The sequence below is a fragment of the Simochromis diagramma genome, unplaced genomic scaffold (genome assembly GCF_900408965.1).
Source record: "Simochromis diagramma unplaced genomic scaffold, fSimDia1.1 OVJJ01000362.1, whole genome shotgun sequence".
NCBI classification, from domain to species: domain Eukaryota; kingdom Metazoa; phylum Chordata; class Actinopteri; order Cichliformes; family Cichlidae; genus Simochromis; species Simochromis diagramma.
The window spans coordinates 435,162-456,777 of NW_024386815.1; the positions used below are offsets into that span (position 1 = coordinate 435,162).

Here is a 21,616-nt window from a genome sequence, read left to right on the forward strand (position 1 = left end):
CGTCTAACAGAATTCAGATGTCAGGACAAAACCAGAGACATTTTCAGCTTTTCTTCACATGCAGTCAACTGGCACAAAGACAAAACAGTGCCAAAGTTACAAGACATGGTTGTTTTGACAAAAGACTGCATATAAAAGATGGAGGCGGTTTAGGTCTGAAAGTAAAGCCAGTGTAGAAATGCCTTGAACCTGCATTCTTTCATCTTGTAAGTTTATGGTGTCAATTAGTAGTTTCAAGCTTTTAAAAAAAATACAGCATGTTCACCTTGCAAATTATAGTCCAATTTAGAGTAAAATAGATGAAAAGGCTGAGTAAGCTGCACAGCATGGACACCTTTTCATTGGCTAGGTGTTATTTTGTTGATTATCTAAAAAGAAGTGTATGGGCTCAGTCACTCATCTCGGGTCACACGAATAAAAAATGTGTTTATTCAGTAATGTGGCGAATCGTGTTTTAAAATGGAAAGAATATCACTGGCTAACAATTTTATGCCATCCGTTTGTTTTGCAATCAGGACATCTGGAGGCATCAAATTGGGACTTGAAAAACCACTGTGTGATGTCACACATGCTGCTGACAGTTGAAATGCTCCGTTTGAGGCTTGTACACTGGTCTTCACATCCATGTGGGTGACGTTATGGTGGTTTCATCTACCTTTTATATACATTCCAGTCTATGGTTTACCAACACTAACAGACTACTTTGACCCTTAACTTGTGACCCTAACGAACACCTTCTTGAGGAGTTTCTAGTCTCAGTTTGAAAATTTGAAGTATTATTTAATACAACATGGTGTTCACTTTTTGTAAATACAGTCCTTTGTAAAGAAAAAAAAGCTACCAAGAAAAATATGAGGCCGCAGTTTTCCTCGGTTTCTCAGTCAGTTCTGCCCCGTGCTCATCACGTCCAGTTTCAAAAAACAAAGACGATGACCCGCTTCAAAAGCAGGTGTTCACGAACCAATGCGCGCCGCCGCCGTGGGCACGCCCGTCTTTTACGTGTAGTTAAAAGTCACCAAAACTTTGTCGAATAAGTGAGCAACTTGGGAGTCCATGTGATGTTTGTTTACACACTCTGGTTTACTTGCAGAGAAACTAAATACCAACTACAACAAACTTTACTGGTGAGCAAAGGCTACTTTGAGAGTGTAATCAAGTGTAATTGCACTCCAGTGACACGGGGCTCTGCATGTGTAAACTGCTGTAATGCACACATTGTTACACATCCGATTTTAGACTCACACCACCACCACAACTACAGAAAAAGGCAAGGGAGGGAGGGGGGGGGGAGGGGGGGAAAGACAGAACACAATTTGGTCTTTCTAAAAAGTAGCTGTATTTTGATTTGGATTCTTTTTGGCTGAAGCAAAGCGGTTTCAGAGAAGAGGACAGGGAGGGCGAGTTCCAGGGAGGAGGGAAGGACGGGCGCTCAAGGTTTGGAGAGGGGAGGTGTAATTGTGGCAGTGGCTGGTAAGGTGCAATGAACTAATTTTGGGGGGTGTTTTATTGTGTACATGCTTTTTTTTCTGTGTGCGATTATAAGGGCAGGGACTGCAGATGAAATAAGATAAATAACCAATAACTGCAATGATAAGGCTTCTTATATTAAAGTAAATTCAGAGGACTTGTCATTATTTCCCCAAACAAGAATTAGTGATGCATGCACGGGCATTGTTCTCCTTTGAATTAGAAAAAAAATCATATTCAGCCTATCAGAGGTTACAATGCTGCAGGTTTCTTCACATCTTATTTTAATAACGCACTTTTTCATGGCTTTGTTTTCTAAAAGCTCCCGAGAGTCTGAGTTCATTTGCTAAAGTTAAAATGAGGAATGCAGTGAAAGCGTTGTTTGAAGGTACATTTTAAAAATAGCAGATGTTAACACCCAATCTATCTGCAGCTTCGCTCCAAAAACACGTCCCTACAGTACAACCTACAGTACATCTGTACACAGGCAGGCGAGAATTGGGCAGGATTTCATCAAAAGGGGTCAAGTGAAGAGGGGCTGAATTGGGCGATGAGATCACCATGGCAACGAGGACCTCCGTGGTGCGGAGCACGAGGGAATGTGGGAGGGAGTTTCACGCTGAAGTGCCCCCAAAGTGGAAGGAATCGCTCTCTGCTTATTTTTTTTTCTCATTTTTTTTTTTACGTGCTTTCAGGAGATTCTCGTGGCCGCGGTCCAAGCGCCCACATTAATGAACTCTTCACACGCTCGCACACGCGCTCACACTCACACCCCATTACATCACGGGTAACAACACTTATATAACAGGACCTCGCGGACACTGAGGTGATTACACTGGGCTTACATCAGTGTCAGCAAGCCAAAATAAATACACACAGAAATCCATGTTCCTCGCTGACGATGGCAGCAACGCAAAAAGAAAATATGTACACGGAAACTAAACTAAAGGATTGCACATTTCAAGTGGGGGGGTTGGGGGGGTGGTTACGCTTCACTTTCCTCATCTTGGTTTGCTCTTGAGTCACAGGATGAATTCAGCTTTTATTTAAAAACTCTTATTATTCTTAAGATTCCTCAAGGTTACAAAAAACAAGGTGGCAAAACAAAATGAATCCACCCATTCTGCAGGCTGCTCGGGTGTTTGAGGACATGCCGAAACTAAAGGCGAGCAAACCAGAGGACAGGAAAGATGAGAGGCATCACATCGAACAGCCCTGCAACAGAAAGGAAAGCAAACATTTCAGCACAATCACAAATATGTCATCTTAAGGCGTGAATCGAACCAGCGTGTTTGTTGTAGCCAACAATACCCCCACCCCGAACAGCCTCTTTCAAATATTGTCAGCGCTGCGTGACCAAAAGCATCAGGGGACTCGTGTGGCAAACATGTCCTCTGAAAATTCATAAAAGTGCCCTTATTTTCTATTTCACCCGGCTCACATTTCCATGGAGTTGATAAATATTCACGCCTGAATGCCACCTCTGTCCCCAGGGGCTGTTTAGTAGTGAGCTTTTTTCCCCCTCTTCTTCCCCCCACTGTGCTCTAAATTTGAAAAACTGAGCTTTTTTTCCCTCTTTTCTTTTTTTAATTTGCAAAGAACAAATGAAGGCGCAGGAACTGATGGTACTGAGTGGCAGAAAAGGAAATACAGAAAAACAAAACAGCTCTCAGGTTTCTTCTCAATAATTTGTTTGCCTATGGCAACGGCTTGGTTTTTTTCTTCGAAACATAAAATGATTCCACACAGCTATGAAATAACCATTTATTTAAACTCTTAAAGGTCCACATCTACGACACATGCACATGGTGATATGTAGCAAAAGGTCTCTACATAAAAACCTGTGTATTTCTTACCCCGCAATTCATCCAATTCATTGATTTGATTACACTTAAAGTCATTTTCCCACAGTAATCATTTATGAACAGCCACTGCTTTTACTCAGTAATGGTCATTTTATGACAAAAAAAAAATCAGCAGTGAGCTTTTGTTTTGAAGGGTGATGTTCAGTGTGTGGGTGTACTTAAAAAGATCTGTGATTCTGCAGCGACTGTACAGACTGTATTTAATTTTTACCAGGGATGGGCATTTCAAGCATAATTACAGTCGCTTATCATATTCGAGCAGTCCTCAACTGCCACCTTCTGGTAACAGCAGGACATTACATACAACCAGGTGACACCCCCCAAAAAATTATGAGGAAAAGAAACAGTTATATAAACAATTTGAGATTTTACATAAATAAAAGTGACCTATTAAGCTCAGTTCCAGTTCCACACTTTTATTCCTGGACTGTACTACACCCAGCATGCATGTTTGTGCACCACCGTGCTGCCTTTGGATAACGCATGGAGTCATCTAGACTAGCTTTGCATGATTATGCTCAAAATAATCCTTATATATCTTATACTAGGCTGTGGGGGCAGCCTCTTAAAAAAGCCACCTTAAGTAGTCTTTAGACTGAACGTCTGTCTGGCAGAGATTACTATTATTATGTTAAATGGTCAGATATTCTAATAAGATGCTCTGTGTTATGTACAGGTAATCTCATTATAACTAAATAAATGTATTTTTTAAGTAGTTATTTGTAGCTGTTTATAGTGGAGACAGGAAAATGGTGCTAATGCCAATTTCTTGTGTTGGACTGACATTCAGTGAGCCAGTTACCCACTTTGCTTAGATTCTGTCATCATATCATGGACATGTCACCTGAAATCTACTTAACAGATTTTATAATTAAGTTTAATTTCCACTACTGAGCCATTTAACGGTAACAATCATCAATTCGGTGGACAACTAATTTAGAATTCATCCAATGTGCACAATTTTCAACAGGCTTGCGCTTACCTATACTCTTTTAGACCAGTCTGTTGTCCACCTCGTATCAGATCGTACCTTAAGGTCCAAATTAGTCACCTCAGCCGCACAAGAATCCGGGTCAGTGGCACCAAGTATTAAATCCCGGTTCTTTTGTATTCTTTACGGCCAAAAAGACACAGCTCAGAAGTGGTCCTTTTACTTTAAAAATGATCTTTATTTTACATATCTGGGATATGGAGACCTGAACACAAAACACACAACCCCAGGTCTGAAGCACAAACGGAAGCCTAAGTATTTTTATACTTGTTCTCCACGTCACACCACACTTTAAGTTTCGATCAAACAGCCTAGTTGGTTTCACTTTCTAGCTGCAAAAGCACGCTCTGCAAAAGCATGTCAGCACTTTTGGCACAGAGTGTACTCAGAGTTAGGCCTTTCTTATAAAGCGATATAATCAGCATATAAACATTTAAGATGATAAATTTAAACCTCAACATCGCCTTTGAGGTCCTGCTCAGCCAAACTTACCCCGTTTACTCCCAGAAGTAGCGCAGGTACCATATAGTTTCATTCTTGAGCTGAGGACCAAACAGAGGGTTGGTCTGGGCCAGAATGGCTATCAACCAACTAGAAAGAGAAAGTGAGAGAGAGCAGATAAATGACAAAGCACCATCAGTGTGGTGAAAGAACATGGGTGCATTTATCATGGTTGTAACCAGGTCACGGTACCATTCGATCGTATGAGCAGGAAAAAAAAATCTGATTCCAATTGAAGCAACTTTAAAAAAAATGATTCTGTTTAGGGCTGTTCGATATGACGATATATATCGGATGACGATATAAAAACGTCTATCGTTTGTTTCGTGGTGTCGCAAAATAAACTGTTTACGGCAATATTTTTTCATCGTTTTGATGCTCACTGTAGTGGCTATATTAAAAGTTCTCTCTTTCTCTTATATTTAATATAACCACTCTACAGACGGACAAGCACCTGTTTTTATGCGTTGTCGTTAGCAACGTTTACAGAAAATGTTAAATTTTTGTGATTTGTATCTTTATCAGACGATAGAATTCTTATATTGGGATATGAGATTTTGGTCATATCACACAGCCCTAATTCTGTTATAAAACGTTATCAGTTATTGATGCCAATCATTACTAACAAGAAAAACAAGGAATTCAATACCATCATAATTTCTATCTTTTTAAAATACAAAACTGACATGAGAGAGAGGAGTGTGACCTTCATCCCTCTTTACTGGACTTTAAGTCAGACGCTCTTCTGGGAACTTATTATAGAGTCAATTTAGAAAAAGTGATTAATAGCAGATTAAGATTCAGGCACAGCAACTTAAGCAGGACGCTTATTTGTAAAGGTGAAGAAAAAGGAGTGGTGAGGGTCTAAGAATCAGTCTCTCCGAGTGGTTTCGACTGAGACGACAAAATTACTTTTTATCTTTATGAAAGCATAAGGACACTTCAGAAGATGTGGACAAAGAATCGAGGCAACGACTGACTGTTAAAAGCAGGATGTAGAACTGCCCCACATAATAATAGTAATAATGAAAAACAGAAGAAAGATGAAATTCCAATCTGGCTCCTCTAAATGTCAATGTGTTAGAAACCCTCCAACACAGTTTGCATCAGTGTCAGCTTACACAAACACTTTCTGTTATTATCTCAGGGCTTCAGTAAAAATACCAAAAATAAGAAAAAGAAAACAGATTGGCTGTAGTGTTCTATTTGTAGCCAGTATCTACTGCTGAAGTTCTGCCAGAGGCAGAAAACTGGGTTATAAATTAGCCGAAGCCAACTGTAGACACTTGTAGAAAGCAGTCTGTAGCCTGAGCGAAGGAAGAGTTTAATCAATGCAGAGAAACATGAAATGGAAAAGAAGGTCTCCTCGTTTGTTCACTGCGCTTTTAATAAACCGGTTAAAACCTTTTCTGCTTATATTTTTCTTCCTGTAAGCCAATCTGTGCATGTCTTTAAACGCTCTTCGTAAATAAGCTTGTTATTATTTTTGAGAAAAGAACAGCAGACACTCACAACACACAGAGAGATTTGCTGAACAGATCTGTACGGCTGATCCAGGTACATCATTTCCAGGCTAAAACTGTGCAAACAGTGTATGTTTACAGTATGAATGCTGTTGTTGGTGGAGGTTTATCCTGAGGGTGCCCAGCTCCCTCTAGTGGTGGAATGATAACCTTATTTATGCACATCCCACCTCTCCTTGCATCCCCAATTTTAAATCCCCCTTAAAACGGCGACTGCTTTCAAACTGAACATTTATGATGATAGACCAGAGGACCAGAGCCCTCCTACACATTTGCAGGTCCCCCACAGAGCCATAGCCAAACGAGCGCAGGGTACTGGTGTTCCCTGAAAATGAATGCTGATTGCCATGTCACTTTGCGTATATGCCAAACTGCTGTTTGTTTTATAAAGCATTTCAGTCGGGACCACTATGCTGAGAAGAATATTGCTACTGTTGTGGTCGTTTTCATCTGTTGTAATTTACTTTAGCTGCGCAGCTCTCCTCTGGGACCTCTTTTGACCATTCCATGTGATTACACACAAAGCTGGAGGCAGTGATAGAAGAAGCAGTACTTAACTGCAGTACAGAGCAGATATCAGAGACAATAAACACATTGATGAAATATGAATACAAATATTAAAACACACAGACTGCAGACAAACACAAACTATGAATTCTTTTTATTTCATGCTGAGGTGGATGAAGATGTTTTGATTACGAGCTGCCATCAACATAATCTGCTGATTTTTCCACACTGATTCGTTGGGGAGGCTGCGGGTTGCAAAGCAGTTTGCAGCTGTGCACCAACTGTAGGCTACATGAGCTTAAACAGCAAACCCTTTATGAGATTTATCAAGGATAACAACTGAGCCATTACTGATACTTCCTGCCACTGAGATCTTTCAGTCTTTGTTACCTGTCTGGGTTCATTCCTGTGTTTCAGTAGTCTTATTAGTATGCTGGTATTTTAAATGTAGATATGGACAAATTACAGACACATGAGGCCAAATGAAAGATTTGAGTCAGCCCCACTAGGTGCATACACATATATATGCATCTACAACACTGGGACACTTTAGAGTTCATATCTCTTTTTGAGTTTGACCTTCGTTGTGCTATCAGACGAGAACAAGCCTGGTTAGTTTTCTCATCTTTCGGATTTCTGTCTCAACCAAACCCCAATTTGTGCTCTCTCTCGCTCTCTTATTGCACTTGGGAAAAACAAAAACAAAATAAAACTCGTGTCAGCAGGAATCAGCTGGCTGATGGCGTTGCTGTGACTCAGCTCGTCAGGTGGCAGATGTTTTAAAGGGTTTGTTATCAGTGTGTAACTTCTAGGGCCTCCAGCACACACGGGATGTTGTTAACCCAATGCAGAAGTATCCTCCTTGTAAAATGTAAAACAGATGTCCCATTGGGCATAATTAATGCTTTTGAGAGAAAGAAAGGCAGAGAGCATCCATTTTCCTTGATTTCCCTCACCTCCCATGAAAGCAGCATGGAGCTGTTAGCTGATAGAAATAACGAGTTAAAAGTTGGATTTTAGTTGATTCAGTTGAGTAAAAGTGTAAAAGTCTGTTGTGTTTTCATTGGTGAGAGTTGATCCACAAGGTTTACAAAGCATCTTATTTTCCTTGACATCAAACAGCACGTCTATCCTTACTGCACAAGGCGACCACTTCCAAACTTGGCTCGCCTTTCTACACAACTTAACTGGTTCTATCTGGGTCTCATCTCCATTTTCACCTTGTTTATTGACAAAAGTGTCAATACATTTCATCAGAGTTTTTGTCATCATGCATTATCATCTTGTTTTTGTAGAAGAAAACTATGACGAACATTATTGCTTAATTAACAACCTATTCATCACTGTTGCTTTTTAAAACGTAGCTGTAGATCTTCTCGCTTCATGTGTATCAGCACGCACGAGTTTCCACCACATGACCTGCTGCAGGTTCTGACTACAGTGACTCTCCAGCACAGAGCAGATTTTAAAGAGTAGAGCAAGAGTTACGTGTGCAGCTGCAGTCCCAGATGTTGGAGTGTGGGTGACTGTGGGAGTGAGATCGTCAGTGGGCAAGCAGCTGAATCACACTGAGGACTGGCTCAATATCAGCCTGGCAAGAGTTCAACAGGCACACAAACAACACACAGGAAGGGCCAGACCTCAATGGTAAGCAGTGACTGAACTTTCAAAATAAGAGCAAGTGGACTGCCTGCTAGTGTTGTTCTGTCAGATAAATTGTAAAAAAAAAAAAAAAAAAATCCTAACGTGAGTCACTAAATATATTTCCACAGCAGTCAACATTCCTGGGCAGGTCACTGAACTGGTCTGTGTGTGAGGAAACACTGATGTTTATCTTCATACTTCATATGTTGGTCACTAAAATGCTACAGCCACAAACAAATTTTTATTTACAGTACAAAAAATTTAAAAAATAAAAAAATAAATAACATGGTTTCATATTCTTATGAAACCAATGGTAACTTATGTCATGTATTTGGCAAAAATTTACCCTTGGAGATAGAGCCAGGTAAAAAGACCCTGTCCCCTCTGTGCCTCTAAAAATTCTCAATTTGCTAGTAAGCCTGTGGCAAATACAAATCAAATCAAAATGTATTTATATAGCACATATTAAAACAACAGTGTTGACCATAGTGCTTCACAGTCAGTAAAAACATGAGACAATTAAAACAAACAATAAAACAGGACAACAAACAATAGGTAACAACACAATAAGCTAAAACAGCCAACTAGTTAGAATCAAAGGCCGAAGTAAAAAGATACGTTTTAAGATGTGATTTAAAAGACTGGACAGACTCGGCAGTACGAATATGAACAGGGAGGTTATTCCAGAGTCTGGGTGCCACGGATGCAAAGGCCCGGTCTCCTCTCGACTTCATTCGAAACCTAGGTTGTGCTAGGAGCCTGTGATTGGATGATCTAAGTGCTCTGTTGGGATTGTATAAGAGGAGTAGTTCAGAGAGATAGGTGGGCGCTAAATTATTCAGAATTTTAAAAGTGAACAAAAGAATTTTAAAATCTATGCGATATTTAACAGGGAGCCAATGTAATTTGGCTAAAATTGGAGTTATGCATTCATAGATTCTCATACCTGTTAAAAGACGCGCAGCTGCATTTTGAATTAACTGAAGCCGGTAATGAGAGGAGTGTTGGAGGCCCGAGTAGAGGAAGTTACAGTAGTCCAATCTGGATGTGATAAATGTGTGGATAAGCTTTTCAAGGTCCTTTAAAGGAAGGAACGGCTTTGCTTTGGAAATCTGACGCAACTGGTAAAAGCTGTTTTTTACCACAGTGGACACCTGTTTCTCAAGTTTAAAAGAGCCATCCAGGAACACTCCAAGGTTCCTTACAGTGAGCGAGAGATGGCTAGCGAGAGGGCCTAGGGCATCAGCTAACTGGTCTAGCGGAGTGTGACTACCAAAGACTATGATTTCGGTCTTATTCTCGTTCAATGTAAGAAAATTATGTGATAACCAAATTTTAGCTTCATGCAAACAGTTGAACATCAGACCCTTTATTAGTTACACCTCACTAACAATCTCTATCTTTCACTCTCCAAATCTCAAAGGTGCTCTATTGGATTAATATCTGGTGACTGTGGAGGCCATTGGAGTTCAGTCAACTCACTGCCATGTTCAAGAGTTTGAGACGATTTGAGCTCCAGTGTGTAGCAGAAGCCATTTCCCCAAATCATTACACGACAGCTAACTTGAACTGGGGACACAAGGCATGGTGGATCCATGCTTTCATGTTCCTTATGCCAAATTCTGACCAGACCAACCAAAGGCTGCAACAGAATCTAAGACTCATTAGACCAGACATTGTTTTTACAGTCTTCCTTTGAAAATGTTTTGTGAGTTTGTGCTAAATAAAAGAGCAGGAGTGGTAACGGTGTGGTCTTCTGCTGCTGTAATCCATCGGCTTGAAGCTTCAAAGTGTTGCGTGCTAAGAGATGCTTCTGCACACCTCAGTTGTAACAAGTGGTTATTTGAGTTACTGTTGCCTTCCTATCAGCTCAAAGCAGTCTGGCCATCCTCCTCTCATCTCTGGCATCAACAAGGCATTTTAGCCCAGGTTACTGCAGCTCACTGGATCACCATTGCTTGGCACCAACAGCCATTCCCCATTCAAAGTCATATTTCAATCACCTTTCTTATCTATTCTAATGATCAGTTTGAGCTTCAGCAAGGAGTCTACATACCTAAATTCTTTAAGTCGCTCGAATGTGATTGGATAATTAGATCCCTGCATTAATGAGCCCTTGAGCAGGTGTACTTAACAAAGTGGCCAACATGCAAAATGACAACAGCTACATACCAAAGAAGAGTAAGCAAGTAGGTACTTACAACAAGTAGCAACAGATCGCTGTAAGGATCAGACTGGTGACAATCACACTGTCAGAGAGAGCAGAGGAGTCAGAGTCACACGTGCCCACTTTTACTATTATAACATTCATAAGCAAACATTATTAAAATTAGATCCCGAGTCACATACTGAGCAATACTGGACATTAATGCACAAACGATAGAAATATTGTAATCACACAGTTTTTCAAGGAGACTGGCCCTGACTCCACGACTTACAATCTTCCCCGTACTCTGCTTTTCACAAATAAAACCATCAGAATGACTTTTATCCAAACGAGCCGACTCGACCTTTGAAATTACTGGTAGTGTGTGTGTGTGTGTGTTTGGATGGAGGGATAGCTGAATGACTGTTTCGTGGATGACGCTGGGCCTCCATCACCAGAAGAGGATCAGGAGCACGCTCGCGCGCGTCGCATATGTCTAAAGATTCTTTCCGACCGACACAGCGAAAACACTAACAGCAAGGAAAATACAATTATAGTTACAAAGTATAATAATAACACTGTCAAATGAAAGGGAACGCAAAATGATGTCGTTAATTGTATCCAATTAAAAGCAGTTACACCACCTACCCCCGATTGGGTCCTTTGGGCACTAAAAACGGAGCTACGACCCCCACCAACGCCCATAACGTGGTGAAGCAGATCATCGGCAGGGCGAGAGAATGATAGACCATGGCTTCAGTCCGCAGGACCCCGCAGATGTGCAAAAAAAATCTCTGCTTGTCCTTTTGAAGATAAAGATGCTTCAATGGCCGCTGAGCCAGTCTGTCGCTTCTGTTAGGGACCCGCCCAAATCAGTCGCTGCTGTCGATGATTGGTTGAAAGCTCTGCTAAAGCGACGTTTTATTGGTTCAGCCTGCTGTCTTTCAGCATTACAGAACGGGGGGATTGGACGGATGTATATGCCAGCAGATTAGAGGCAAGTGCAGACCCCCTCACCATCACCACATCACACACCATGCTTTCAGCAGAAATCTATATATTTAATTAATTAATTAAACCATAACAAAATATTAAAATTTCTAATAAGTTAAGTTTCCATATTTGTTTTTCTGCTACAGCTTCATATTGTATACATCCTTTTAGTAAATGGTACTGGTATTCTAAACATCCAAATATCATGTCACATTTGACCTCTGACCTCACTGTTACATTTCACATCTGCTCAAGTAAACCCTCAAATACATTGTTTTTTTTTACAAACTGAACTGGAATGACTGACTGTTCACTTTATAATTTCAAATAAAGTTTTGAAAAAAAACATTGTTTTTACTGGGCTTCGAACGGCTTAAACTGCATTTAAAAAGAAGAAAGAAAACCAAATGAGTACATATTTAAATTTGCTGTCTTATAAGCAAAATTTGGTGCTTATGATACAGTAGAAAATGTGTTGAGAGGCATTTGATGTGAATCACTATGTCATTTGTATATGCTCCTTTCATATTCCCTGTTGATGGCTTTACTACAGGATTTAACTGGAACAGTTAACAGAATGAAATAAATGAATCTAAAATGCAAGTAAAACAAAATTATTGACAAAACATTAAATAAAACCCACAAGAAAATAATTGTAGTTGTACAATTTATTGATCTTTAAATATTATATTGTTTTCTATTCTTTTCAGCGTGTAAATCTCGCAGTTTGATGTCAAGCCTTTAGGGAAATTATGAAAAGACCCGCGGTTTTATTTTGATGGGTGTGGTAAGGAAGCCGTTTTTCCTATTTTATTGTTGAAAGCAATAACCGGAAGAGTGTTTTGCTGTAATCCAGTTAGCTTGATGACAGTACAATCGGAGGCGGATCAGCGGGGAATATTTCATATGAGCCGGTACTGGCACCGGCGAGCTGTCGGCGCTTAATGAAGGGTGGAAGTGTGTGACTGTGTACAGAGGGACAGCTGGGATTTAATCCCCGCTAATGTGTGGACGGTAAAAGCTGATGAAGTTCACCAGAGATATCTGCCGGCTGCTAGGCTTAGGAGGCGGTGAGTAATACTGCCAGCCAGCCGTTACCAACTTTCGGCTCTTCGGTGAAATAAAGTGGTGACACTGGTTGGTTGCTCTGTGGACTTTCTGTTTTTATTGAATACTGTATCTCAGAGCCCCTATTGTCCAGGCTTCAGTAGTACTCACAATCAATAACTTTCGGAAATAGTCTGTATATGTGTTAGAAAAATATGCCAGAAAGATGTATAAAACATAAAGAGTCAAACAGACTATTCAGAGATTCAGTAGCTGTACTGTTATCCGTCACCTGCCAACATATAATGATGTTGGTGGCATTTTCCGAGTTTCTATAGTTGCTACATTGTTACATTTACATATGAATGAAGTGTGGCCTTTTTGAGTGTTATAAGACCAAACTGTGTTTTTAGGTTAATAGAAGTTGGAGTTCAGGTGGAGAGTGGACGTTTTAGTCACTCCTGCCTGTAATTTTAATTGTCCTTCGTGTTTGTGTAACTGACCTGATTTTACAGTGAGTTCTGACTTGAGTGAGAGCCCAGAGCTCACCAAAGTAACATATAGGGGGAGAAATGAGGGCTCTTTGGAATTGTTATCAGTGTTTATGTATGATACACATACCTTGGAGACAATCACAAACCAACCACAGTAATAGTAACTGCCCATCTACACCTTTATTGTATTTGAAGAAGGTTATTGCCAGAGCTGCCACCTGTTTCATTTTACTTTAATCGGAGTTCAGCTTCATGCTGCATTCAGGCACTATATGTATTTACACAATCCTATTAATGTCCCATTGAGTATCAGGTATGACATTACTGATTTATAATACTAGTAATATTTTTACACATTCACACCCACACCGACACACACACACGCACACACATCATTGTTATTGCCAGTTGATTATTGTTAGCTATGTGTGACTAATAGGCCAGTAGCAGCCAACAGTAATCCATGGCTTTTATAGGAATCATTCAGATTACTAAAGTGCTGTGAGGTTTTGGAGATGGGTTTTGTGGCATTTTGCCTTTTTTAAAAACACTATAAATAAAGGATAAAGAAAGATTGCTCTGGAACATGGTTTTATTGGCAGATATCCTGAGTTGAGGTATCAAATGACCAACAGGGTTGGTGCATCACTAATTTATGATACATGGAAATTAGGTTAGTGAACAGTGTCTGTTGTGAACAAAGCACATATATGAGCTTCCAAGTTATTATTACTACTGAGTAATAATATTTTGAGTTTTTTGTAGTCTGTCCCACTCATATAGATCTGCTATGTAGTGTGTAACAAAGCATACAAATGACATTGACCGAAGACCCTTTAGTTCCAAAGGCTATTCTCACTTTTAATCAACTGTTTAACTAAAGTTAAAGAGTGAACACTACAAGGTAAATAGTTCACTACAGCAGCTTGCTGTTTTTAAAGCTGAACATTATTTTAAAAGTCATTTATAAAGTCTGCATTTATACTGATGGGTGCCACACAGTTCATATTTAAGACCTTTATGGTTTCAAAATTGTACTTTTGGTCTTCTGTTATGATGATTTCCATTTCTGTTTGCAAATGAATTAGATCTTAGGTGCCCTGTTTGGGCGTTTACTATGTTTAGACTCAGCTGGAAAAGCATTATAAGCCCAACCAAAAATATTTGACTGACAAATGAGCTGCACGCCAGCCCCACAAAAATGTACAGGAACTGGTCTGACCACCACTGTAACCTTTAAGTTTATGGTCAGCCATGACCGGTAATAACGTCATCCATGTAATGAAGACTTAATAAAAGTGTCTACACTCCAAATATGGGGCATTCAAGCCAGCAGCAGGAGACAGAAAATAAAAGTTGAATTTTACTGAAAGCAGTAAAATGTACTTTAATTTTGTTTGCATACAAACAAATTTGGTGCCCTCCGCAAAGAAGTTTTGGCCTTTCCTCAGTGGGAAAATCACCATGAAAGGACTTTTAATGAGAAGACTTTTAAACAATTTTTAAAATTAGGGATTCAATTACTTCAGCACCATATACATTTTTAAAAATCAGATTACTAGAAATAACAGGAAAACTTGTTTGTGAACATCAGGAGAACAAAATCACAAAATGACAATAAACAGGACTTTTATGTGCCTGGGGTTCAGTGCTGTGCTCTATGGCGGGGTGCACAGGGGCATCAAATACTAAAAGACTAAAGAAAGTGATTTATAAGTCAGTGAGGTTATGTATTGGTTTGGAGCTTGAATCTCCGTCACACATGCCTCATCTCACGCAGAAGCAGGTTCAGCAAACCACTCATTCCACTGCAATGTACCAAAGAGCACTACAAGAAATACCTCCTTCCTTTGTACTTTTATTTTTCAATTTTTTCAGTTAAATTTTTCCCTAACCACCAAAGGTACATGTTGAGACAGAAAATACTCTGACTAATCATTAGAGAGCAACACAATAAGGCTGTTTTGACAGGTACTAACATCTACATCTACTTGTTGGTGTTTAAGGAAGTACATACTGAGAACAATACGGTGTTTTCAAACAGTGTAACCTTTTTTATCCACCTGAAAGTAGTGATTATGAATGAAAATGAAACCTGAAACTAAATCCAAACGGAAATTCCTTACGTATGACATGGCCTTTAGCTATGTCAATGTAGTTGGTTGCTAGTTGACATTCCAGGCTCTGTTTGCATAGTTTACCTGCTAAATTTAGCTGTGAGCCTGCCCACTTAGTGCCACAGTTTTCTAATTTTGCTCAGTTTCCGTGCTATTCAGTGTTGGGCAATCGCTGAAAGTGTCTATCCATATGGATGCCCTTTGTTTTTTTAAAACAAAATTTCTCTTTTAATCCCATGAGGAGAAGACTTCGCCAGTGATGACCCCAACCTTACCATAAATCAGGAGTTTGACAGTCGCTTGGATGTGCTTCTGAGTGTATGCTGCTTCAGCCTCCATCTTAGTTCTTGCTACTATGTGGTGGATAGTCTCCGGGTTAGTTTTGCACTTGGAATATAATGTGTGGGTGAATAATTTTGGAAATATAGTGTTTCTATATAAAGTACAGATGTAAAAGCACTGTTGTGTTTATATTGAAATAAAAACATGTTGTCACTGCAGTCAATGAAAAGTTGTTACAAATGATTATGATCTCAATGTTGAACTGTGTTGGCTGTAATCGTGCAGCCCTTCCTAATCGTCCACATAGGATGCAGACTGCTGTGATGTGGAAACCACACCCTGTGGAACATTAATGACTTTCATTGACTTCAAGTGATGATGGGCAAAATAACCCGTGACAAAGCAAAATAGACAGGTATTGAGCTCAGCTTGTTTTTAGTTTCACTGAGCGTATCCTGGGATCCTGTTGATATACGATGGCGTGGCGTATATGTTAGCGACACACCACGTGTGACGAGCACCCACATGGACGCCCTTTACGGTGGATACACCAGTATCGAATGATAATGATAGAAAGACTCGACAGACCCACTTCTTAGAACATCAGTAGTCATGGTGATCAGTTTGAGTGGGATCATCTACAGGTAACCTGCCAGATCCATGATTAAATATCCGTGTGTAATATCCCATATAGAAAAGAAATAGAAAAAACTTTGCATAAGATGTGGCCTACGTCATATAGTGAATCATATAAGGCTTATATGATTTACTCATGAAAGTGGCCACTTTCTCATTACTTTCATATATTGTTTTAGTAAGTATCCAAAACATACAAGTTTCATTATATAATTTTTCAAGGGATCTTATATCTGTTTTAATTCTTGTATGCTTTTCATACAAGTTTCACACAAGACAGATACAAACTTTATAAGATTTAGATCTTTTCCATATGGGATAATATGCACTCAGCTCATGTACATTTAAAACTGATGATACACTTTAAATTCATCATGTTCCTTCAACAAAGTAATAAAAAGTCGACAGGAATCTGAAGCATTACTAGACCCAACATCCTTCATCACACTGTGTCTTCTTTCAAGTTCTGACCTTTGCTGTCTGTATCATGACTTTGGCAGCTGAAGATATTTAATTTTCTGGTTAAACAAACGCCTACACCATTAACACGGTCCTCTTCCTGCCATCTATAACCTCTAGACATAAATTAGGTTTATTTCGTATTTCGTATCAGTACTACCATGTTCATCATTCCTCGTGTCCTTGGACTGTGTTGCTTGGGAACGTCATTCCCCTGACTTTTCAGTGCTTATGTTATTTCACATCTTAAAGAAGACTTGTACGTCTCGGTACTTTAAACACAATTTGAAATCAGCATCTTCTTACTACTCTTATGAAAAACAGTTCCAAGTATGAATTGCGTTTCACTTTCCAGTTCCAGTTAAAGAGCTGCTTTTACTAAAAGGCTGCATAATAAACAAGCATTTAAACATTAAAAAAAAAGAAATGTTATTGAGGTGACTGAGCAGCTCATTCTCTTAATTCTCTTAAAGGTCTTAATGGGTTTTCTTTTAATCGCTTGGTAAATTTTCAGGAACTAAAAGATGTTACACTTCAAGTTAAGAGTCACAGATTTTGGCATTAAATCAGAGTAAAGCTTTCAAGCACAACCTCCCCCAGTTCCAAAATACACGGAGAACAGAAGAAGTTAAAGTTACAGCAGCTTTTGTATTATAAAGGGCAGCTTTATTCCTTGTCAAGCACATTTGACCTTGTGGTTTCAATCATGATAATCATTTTACAAACACATTTTTAAATAGGACAGGAATGGAATTGAAAAACAACCAGTCACAGACAGTGACGGGTTCATTATGATTACCGCCCTATCAGTAATCATAATGAACTACTTACTGGAATTAAGTAACACATAAAAACCCTAGTCACAGACAGTGACTGGTTGTGACTGGAGTGGACGTCCCAGCAAATTCACCCCAAGATCAGACCATGCAATCCTCAGAGAAATCCTAGCGCTACATCTCAGACGCTACAGACCTCAGTCAGCATGAAAGTACAATTCGAACACGACGGATAAAGAAAGGCTTGTCCTATCAGGAATTATAGTGATCTACTTACTGCAATGAAGCAACACATAAAGACACACATGAGTCAGAGCGATAGCATGTCCTGCATGCGTCTTTCAGTCTTGTATTTGTTTACAAAACTGGGTGCGTCTGTGTGTGATTAGCCTCGGCACTAATTAGCCAAAAGATTTAGCTGCTAAAATAGGGGGAACTACCCGTTTTGAATTTAATGTCACAGCTATAATACAGAGGCTGGATAAGAAACTTGTTACCTAAATGTAAACATGTAAAATTATTTTCTTTTTAAGTTGATTACGGTTCAAATTTGGAAAATGGAAGCAGGTTCCTCTGCTCTGTAAATGGTGTGAGGAATCAACGCCACATATTTTATCACACAGGCCTCACTTGGCTATGAAACAATCAGTTAATTGTTGACTTTCTTTTGAGCCTCTGAAATTGAAGGACTGCTCATAAAAGTGGCTGTAACTGGAAGCTGGAAGTCTACAGTCTTACTACTGCTTCTGTAAAATTAGCTTTGGTAGTTTATAGAGGCAAAAATAAAATAAAAAAAAAGAAGTGCCATTGTCCAAAGGTTATGGACCTATGTGTATCAGAGCTTCCAAGCATGAAAGAATTTGTGTCAAAATTCAAGATGATGTATTGATGAAGGTAGGCAGGTATTCACAAACATAATCTAAGTAAAGTTTAATTTTAGTGGTTGCTGGGATATAAAATCACTATCTGTTAGAAATTGCATAAGATGATTTCTGATTTTCTTCCTAAAACAATAAAAGAATAAAGTAAAAAAAAAAAATTCCTCTGGAAGCTAGGGAGTGTCCACACAGCAGGTTGGCAATCAGAAGCCATAGAAAGTCAGTGACATTCAGTGACTTTGAGTCACAGCAAGTGACATAACTGTGGGCATTGTGAAGCGGGCGGGTTAACCGGAATTAAACTTCTCCCAACTTTGAGGTGAGAGATTGAAACTAACAATGAGAGCAAAGAATGCTACTGTTTGAGATATGAGGGAATAGGCTCAAACCAGAGCCCTTGAGTAGCTTTTTAGTTGTTTTTTTAAGTTCTTGCCTTTTAAAATACATCTCAAACTTTTATACTGGTAAAATGCTATGGCGCGGCTAGCATATGTTACTAACATTCTGAACTATTGCGAGGATGATGGAGGCTCGCAATAGTTCAGCGTCACACGTGGTGATGGCACGACTCTCCTATTCAATGGCTCTGGGTTTAATGCATTAGAAGGTTGCTTAGGCAACTGGAGGCTGGATTGGTCTACTAGTGTCCAGTAACTACCAAGCAAAAAACAAGAAGAGAATCACTCGCTGTGTGGACAACTCTTTAGACTTTTACCACCATCTTTGCTATTGTGGGGTTCCTCCGTAGATTTAAAGTGTCATTGGAATCATATTTATGTCATACCATGTCTGTGAGTAAAAACATAATCCGAGCAAATGACCTTATTTCACCGGTGCAATTAGGTTAGTTATGCCTCTCTCTCTTGAAATGTGTCTAATATTTTTTATTTTCCACCAAAATAGTTTGCAGTTGATTATTAATAAACATTGAGCTCTGTTCTTATGCTTTGTTAGCATACTTTACTGGTAAACAGCCTTGGAAGACCTGCAGATGAATTTGAACACTGTCATTTATGGGAAAAAACGAACAAAAATATAATTGGATTAAATGCGAGGACCTTGGTAGCTTACCACTTCAGTGGAATGTGGGCAAAGACTACTTTCTCTGTTTCGTTTATCTGTATGTCTGAGTCAGAAGCCTCTCTGTTCTGCTGTACTGCTTGTCTTTAGAGCAAGGTCAGGGTTTATTTATCACCCTTAAACTCTTCCAGCAGTCCAGGGGATGGAATTGCTTCACTTTCCTGGAAACTTTTTTTTTAACCATGAAACAGTTAGAGAAGATATTGAGGTTTCTGTTGCAGTCAGCATAAAATAGTAAATAGGTTTGGGAGAACAGCATGTATGTTTGAAAGATAACCTCAGATTGTTAGTGGTGCATGACTGTGTTGTTGTGTAACGTCACTTTGGGGCCACCATTTGAATAATAACCGATTTGAGAATATATTTATCTTTGAAAGAACAAAGATAACATTTTTCTGTTTTCATGTGAATGTAACACAACGTCCTAATTTAAACATCATTAAAACAATTATTATATGACATCACTCGAAGGAATTAGTGGATTTACATAGATTTCTTTGAATTGCAGTAAAAAGTTTACGTTTTTCACTTGTTATTAAACTGCAGAAGAATCTTTACACCAATCATATTCTTGTCGTTCTTTACTGCAAATAACAACTGCAGTGTAGACTCAACCTGCTGCCCTGTTTCAGTTCTGGAGGACTTACTAAAGCAGTACACACTCTTGTTAACATTTTGGAGATTGCACACAAGCTCATGGATGTAGCACATAACTTAATGTTGCCTTTCATACCTGATCTGAAAGCTCCCATGGTGCTTAATCTGCTGAGTAAATATTACAAATCTAGGCTGAATAGAGAGCAGTCATAACTCGCTGAATCATCCTGACATCCTGTCCTCCCATAGGAGCCCAGCATGAGTAGAGGTCTCTTTTTTTCCTCTTGGACTTTCCCATTGTAGTGTACATTTCAGTGTTTCTTTCGTAACGCTACCGATCTCCGACCTGTATCCCCATGTGATGTCTGTGTTGTGTGTCTAAGGTCGGGGGGGGGGGGGGTCCCCATTTCACTGCAGGGCAATCTGCATGTGGCGAATAAAGCCTTGATTGATTGATTGATTGATTGATTGACATGCTTGTTCATCACAGTGGAATCTTGTAGTTAGCCTTAAGAAATTTCATCACATGCAGCAATAATATTAACATTTAATTTAAATGCAAACTAACATGTCTGATTTGTATTCTGAATTATGTTGATGGCTTAGGTGTACTGTCCATTAAAGCAAAGCAGAGACGTAAATATAAATGGCTCTAAAATGCCCATAGGTGGGAATGTGAGTGCGGATGGTTGTCTGTCTCTATGTGTGACCTGTCCAAGGGGTACCCTGCCTCTCGCCTGATAGTAAGCTGGGATGGGCGCCAGCCCCCCTGCAACCCTGATAAGGATAAGCAGGAGAAAATGGTGGATTTTTAGGATATTTGTTTCCTGTTGCGTTAATTGAATTTGCATCTTCTGACCTGGTGCTTCCAGTGGTCTTTTCCCATGCTCCCAGATTAATTTAAAGACAATTCTAGATACATTTCCAAATATCTGGTGCAGATTGTGACAAAGAATCCGAATGTATCACACACCTGTATAATCTCGTTCAATAAATGAATGTGTTTTCTCGAGCAAATTTAAAAACAAACTTGAGACAAAGCATCATGGCAAAATAACCTTAGAAATCACCATATTCGGTGTTTAATCCATTAAGATTCTCTCCAAGGTACTGCAGCCACGTTCAGTAGTTTGTGAGTCTCTTTGGCTTCACCTTTGTCTTCAGTAACTTAAAATCCTGCTCTTTCAGGATGAGATCAGGTGATTGACTTGTCCCTTGAGGACTATTCAATTTCTTTGCTCTGAGCATGCTTTGGGTCATTATTATTTGGTTTGGAATTAGAGCAGGGCAATATGACCAAAAATGTTTATCATTATACATTTATACATTTTTTTTTTTTTTTTTTTTTTTGTGTCCCGTTTGGATCTTTGGCCATCAGAATTGTTGTCTTAAGGCCAAGAAAGATGCCAAGCGGATTTATTTTACCAAGTGGATCATCATGGCCTTGCCATATTGGTCCATTTGATTGACCTTTATTACAATTATGAATTTATTTTATTTTCAGTTGCTACAAACGGGACAGACATGACTGGGGGATAGGACAGGGAGAGAGAATGAAAGAAAGAGAGGGAGAGAGAGAAAACCAAAGGGGAGAAGAGACGGTGAGAAGGGGG

At 39.3% G+C, this 21,616-nt stretch overlaps 2 protein-coding genes across 2 annotated transcripts in view; one reads left to right on the forward strand and one right to left on the reverse strand.

Moving 5' to 3' along the window:
• Positions 1 to 360: 360 nt before the first annotated feature.
• atpv0e2 (ATPase H+ transporting V0 subunit e2) lies at positions 361 to 11,501 on the reverse strand. Its single transcript, XM_040027177.1, has 4 exons — positions 11,293 to 11,501; positions 10,700 to 10,747; positions 4,816 to 4,914; positions 361 to 2,682 (listed from the first exon to the last, which is right to left on the reverse strand). The coding sequence occupies exons 1-3, from the start codon at positions 11,394 to 11,396 to the stop codon at positions 4,821 to 4,823; spliced, it is 246 nt and encodes an 81-aa protein (XP_039883111.1). The 5' UTR covers positions 11,397 to 11,501; the 3' UTR covers positions 361 to 2,682; positions 4,816 to 4,820.
• Positions 11,502 to 12,496: 995 nt separating this feature from the next.
• Positions 12,497 to 21,616, forward strand: part of LOC120730719 (stress-induced-phosphoprotein 1-like) — a 33,050-nt gene continuing 23,930 nt past the window's right edge. The window contains exon 1 of the mRNA XM_040027181.1: positions 12,497 to 12,707. Within this exon, the coding sequence (XP_039883115.1) occupies positions 12,662 to 12,707 (46 nt within the window). The 5' untranslated portion in view covers positions 12,497 to 12,661. The remainder of the gene's footprint in view (positions 12,708 to 21,616) is intronic.

What these genes read in the sequence shown, in the direction of transcription:
- atpv0e2 (XM_040027177.1), bottom strand. Translation starts at nt 11,396, where the DNA reads ATGGTCTATCATTCTCTCGCCCTGCCGATGATCTGCTTCACCACGTTA. An exon ending in CCCAAAGGACCCAATCGGGG is followed by an intron (nt 10,748 to 11,292) that starts GTAGGTGGTGTA and finishes TCTCTCTGACAG; the next exon opens with TGTGATTGTCACCAGTCTGA. An exon ending in GCGATCTGTTGCTACTTGTT is followed by an intron (nt 4,915 to 10,699) that starts GTAAGTACCTAC and finishes TTCTCTTTCTAG; the next exon opens with TTGGTTGATAGCCATTCTGG.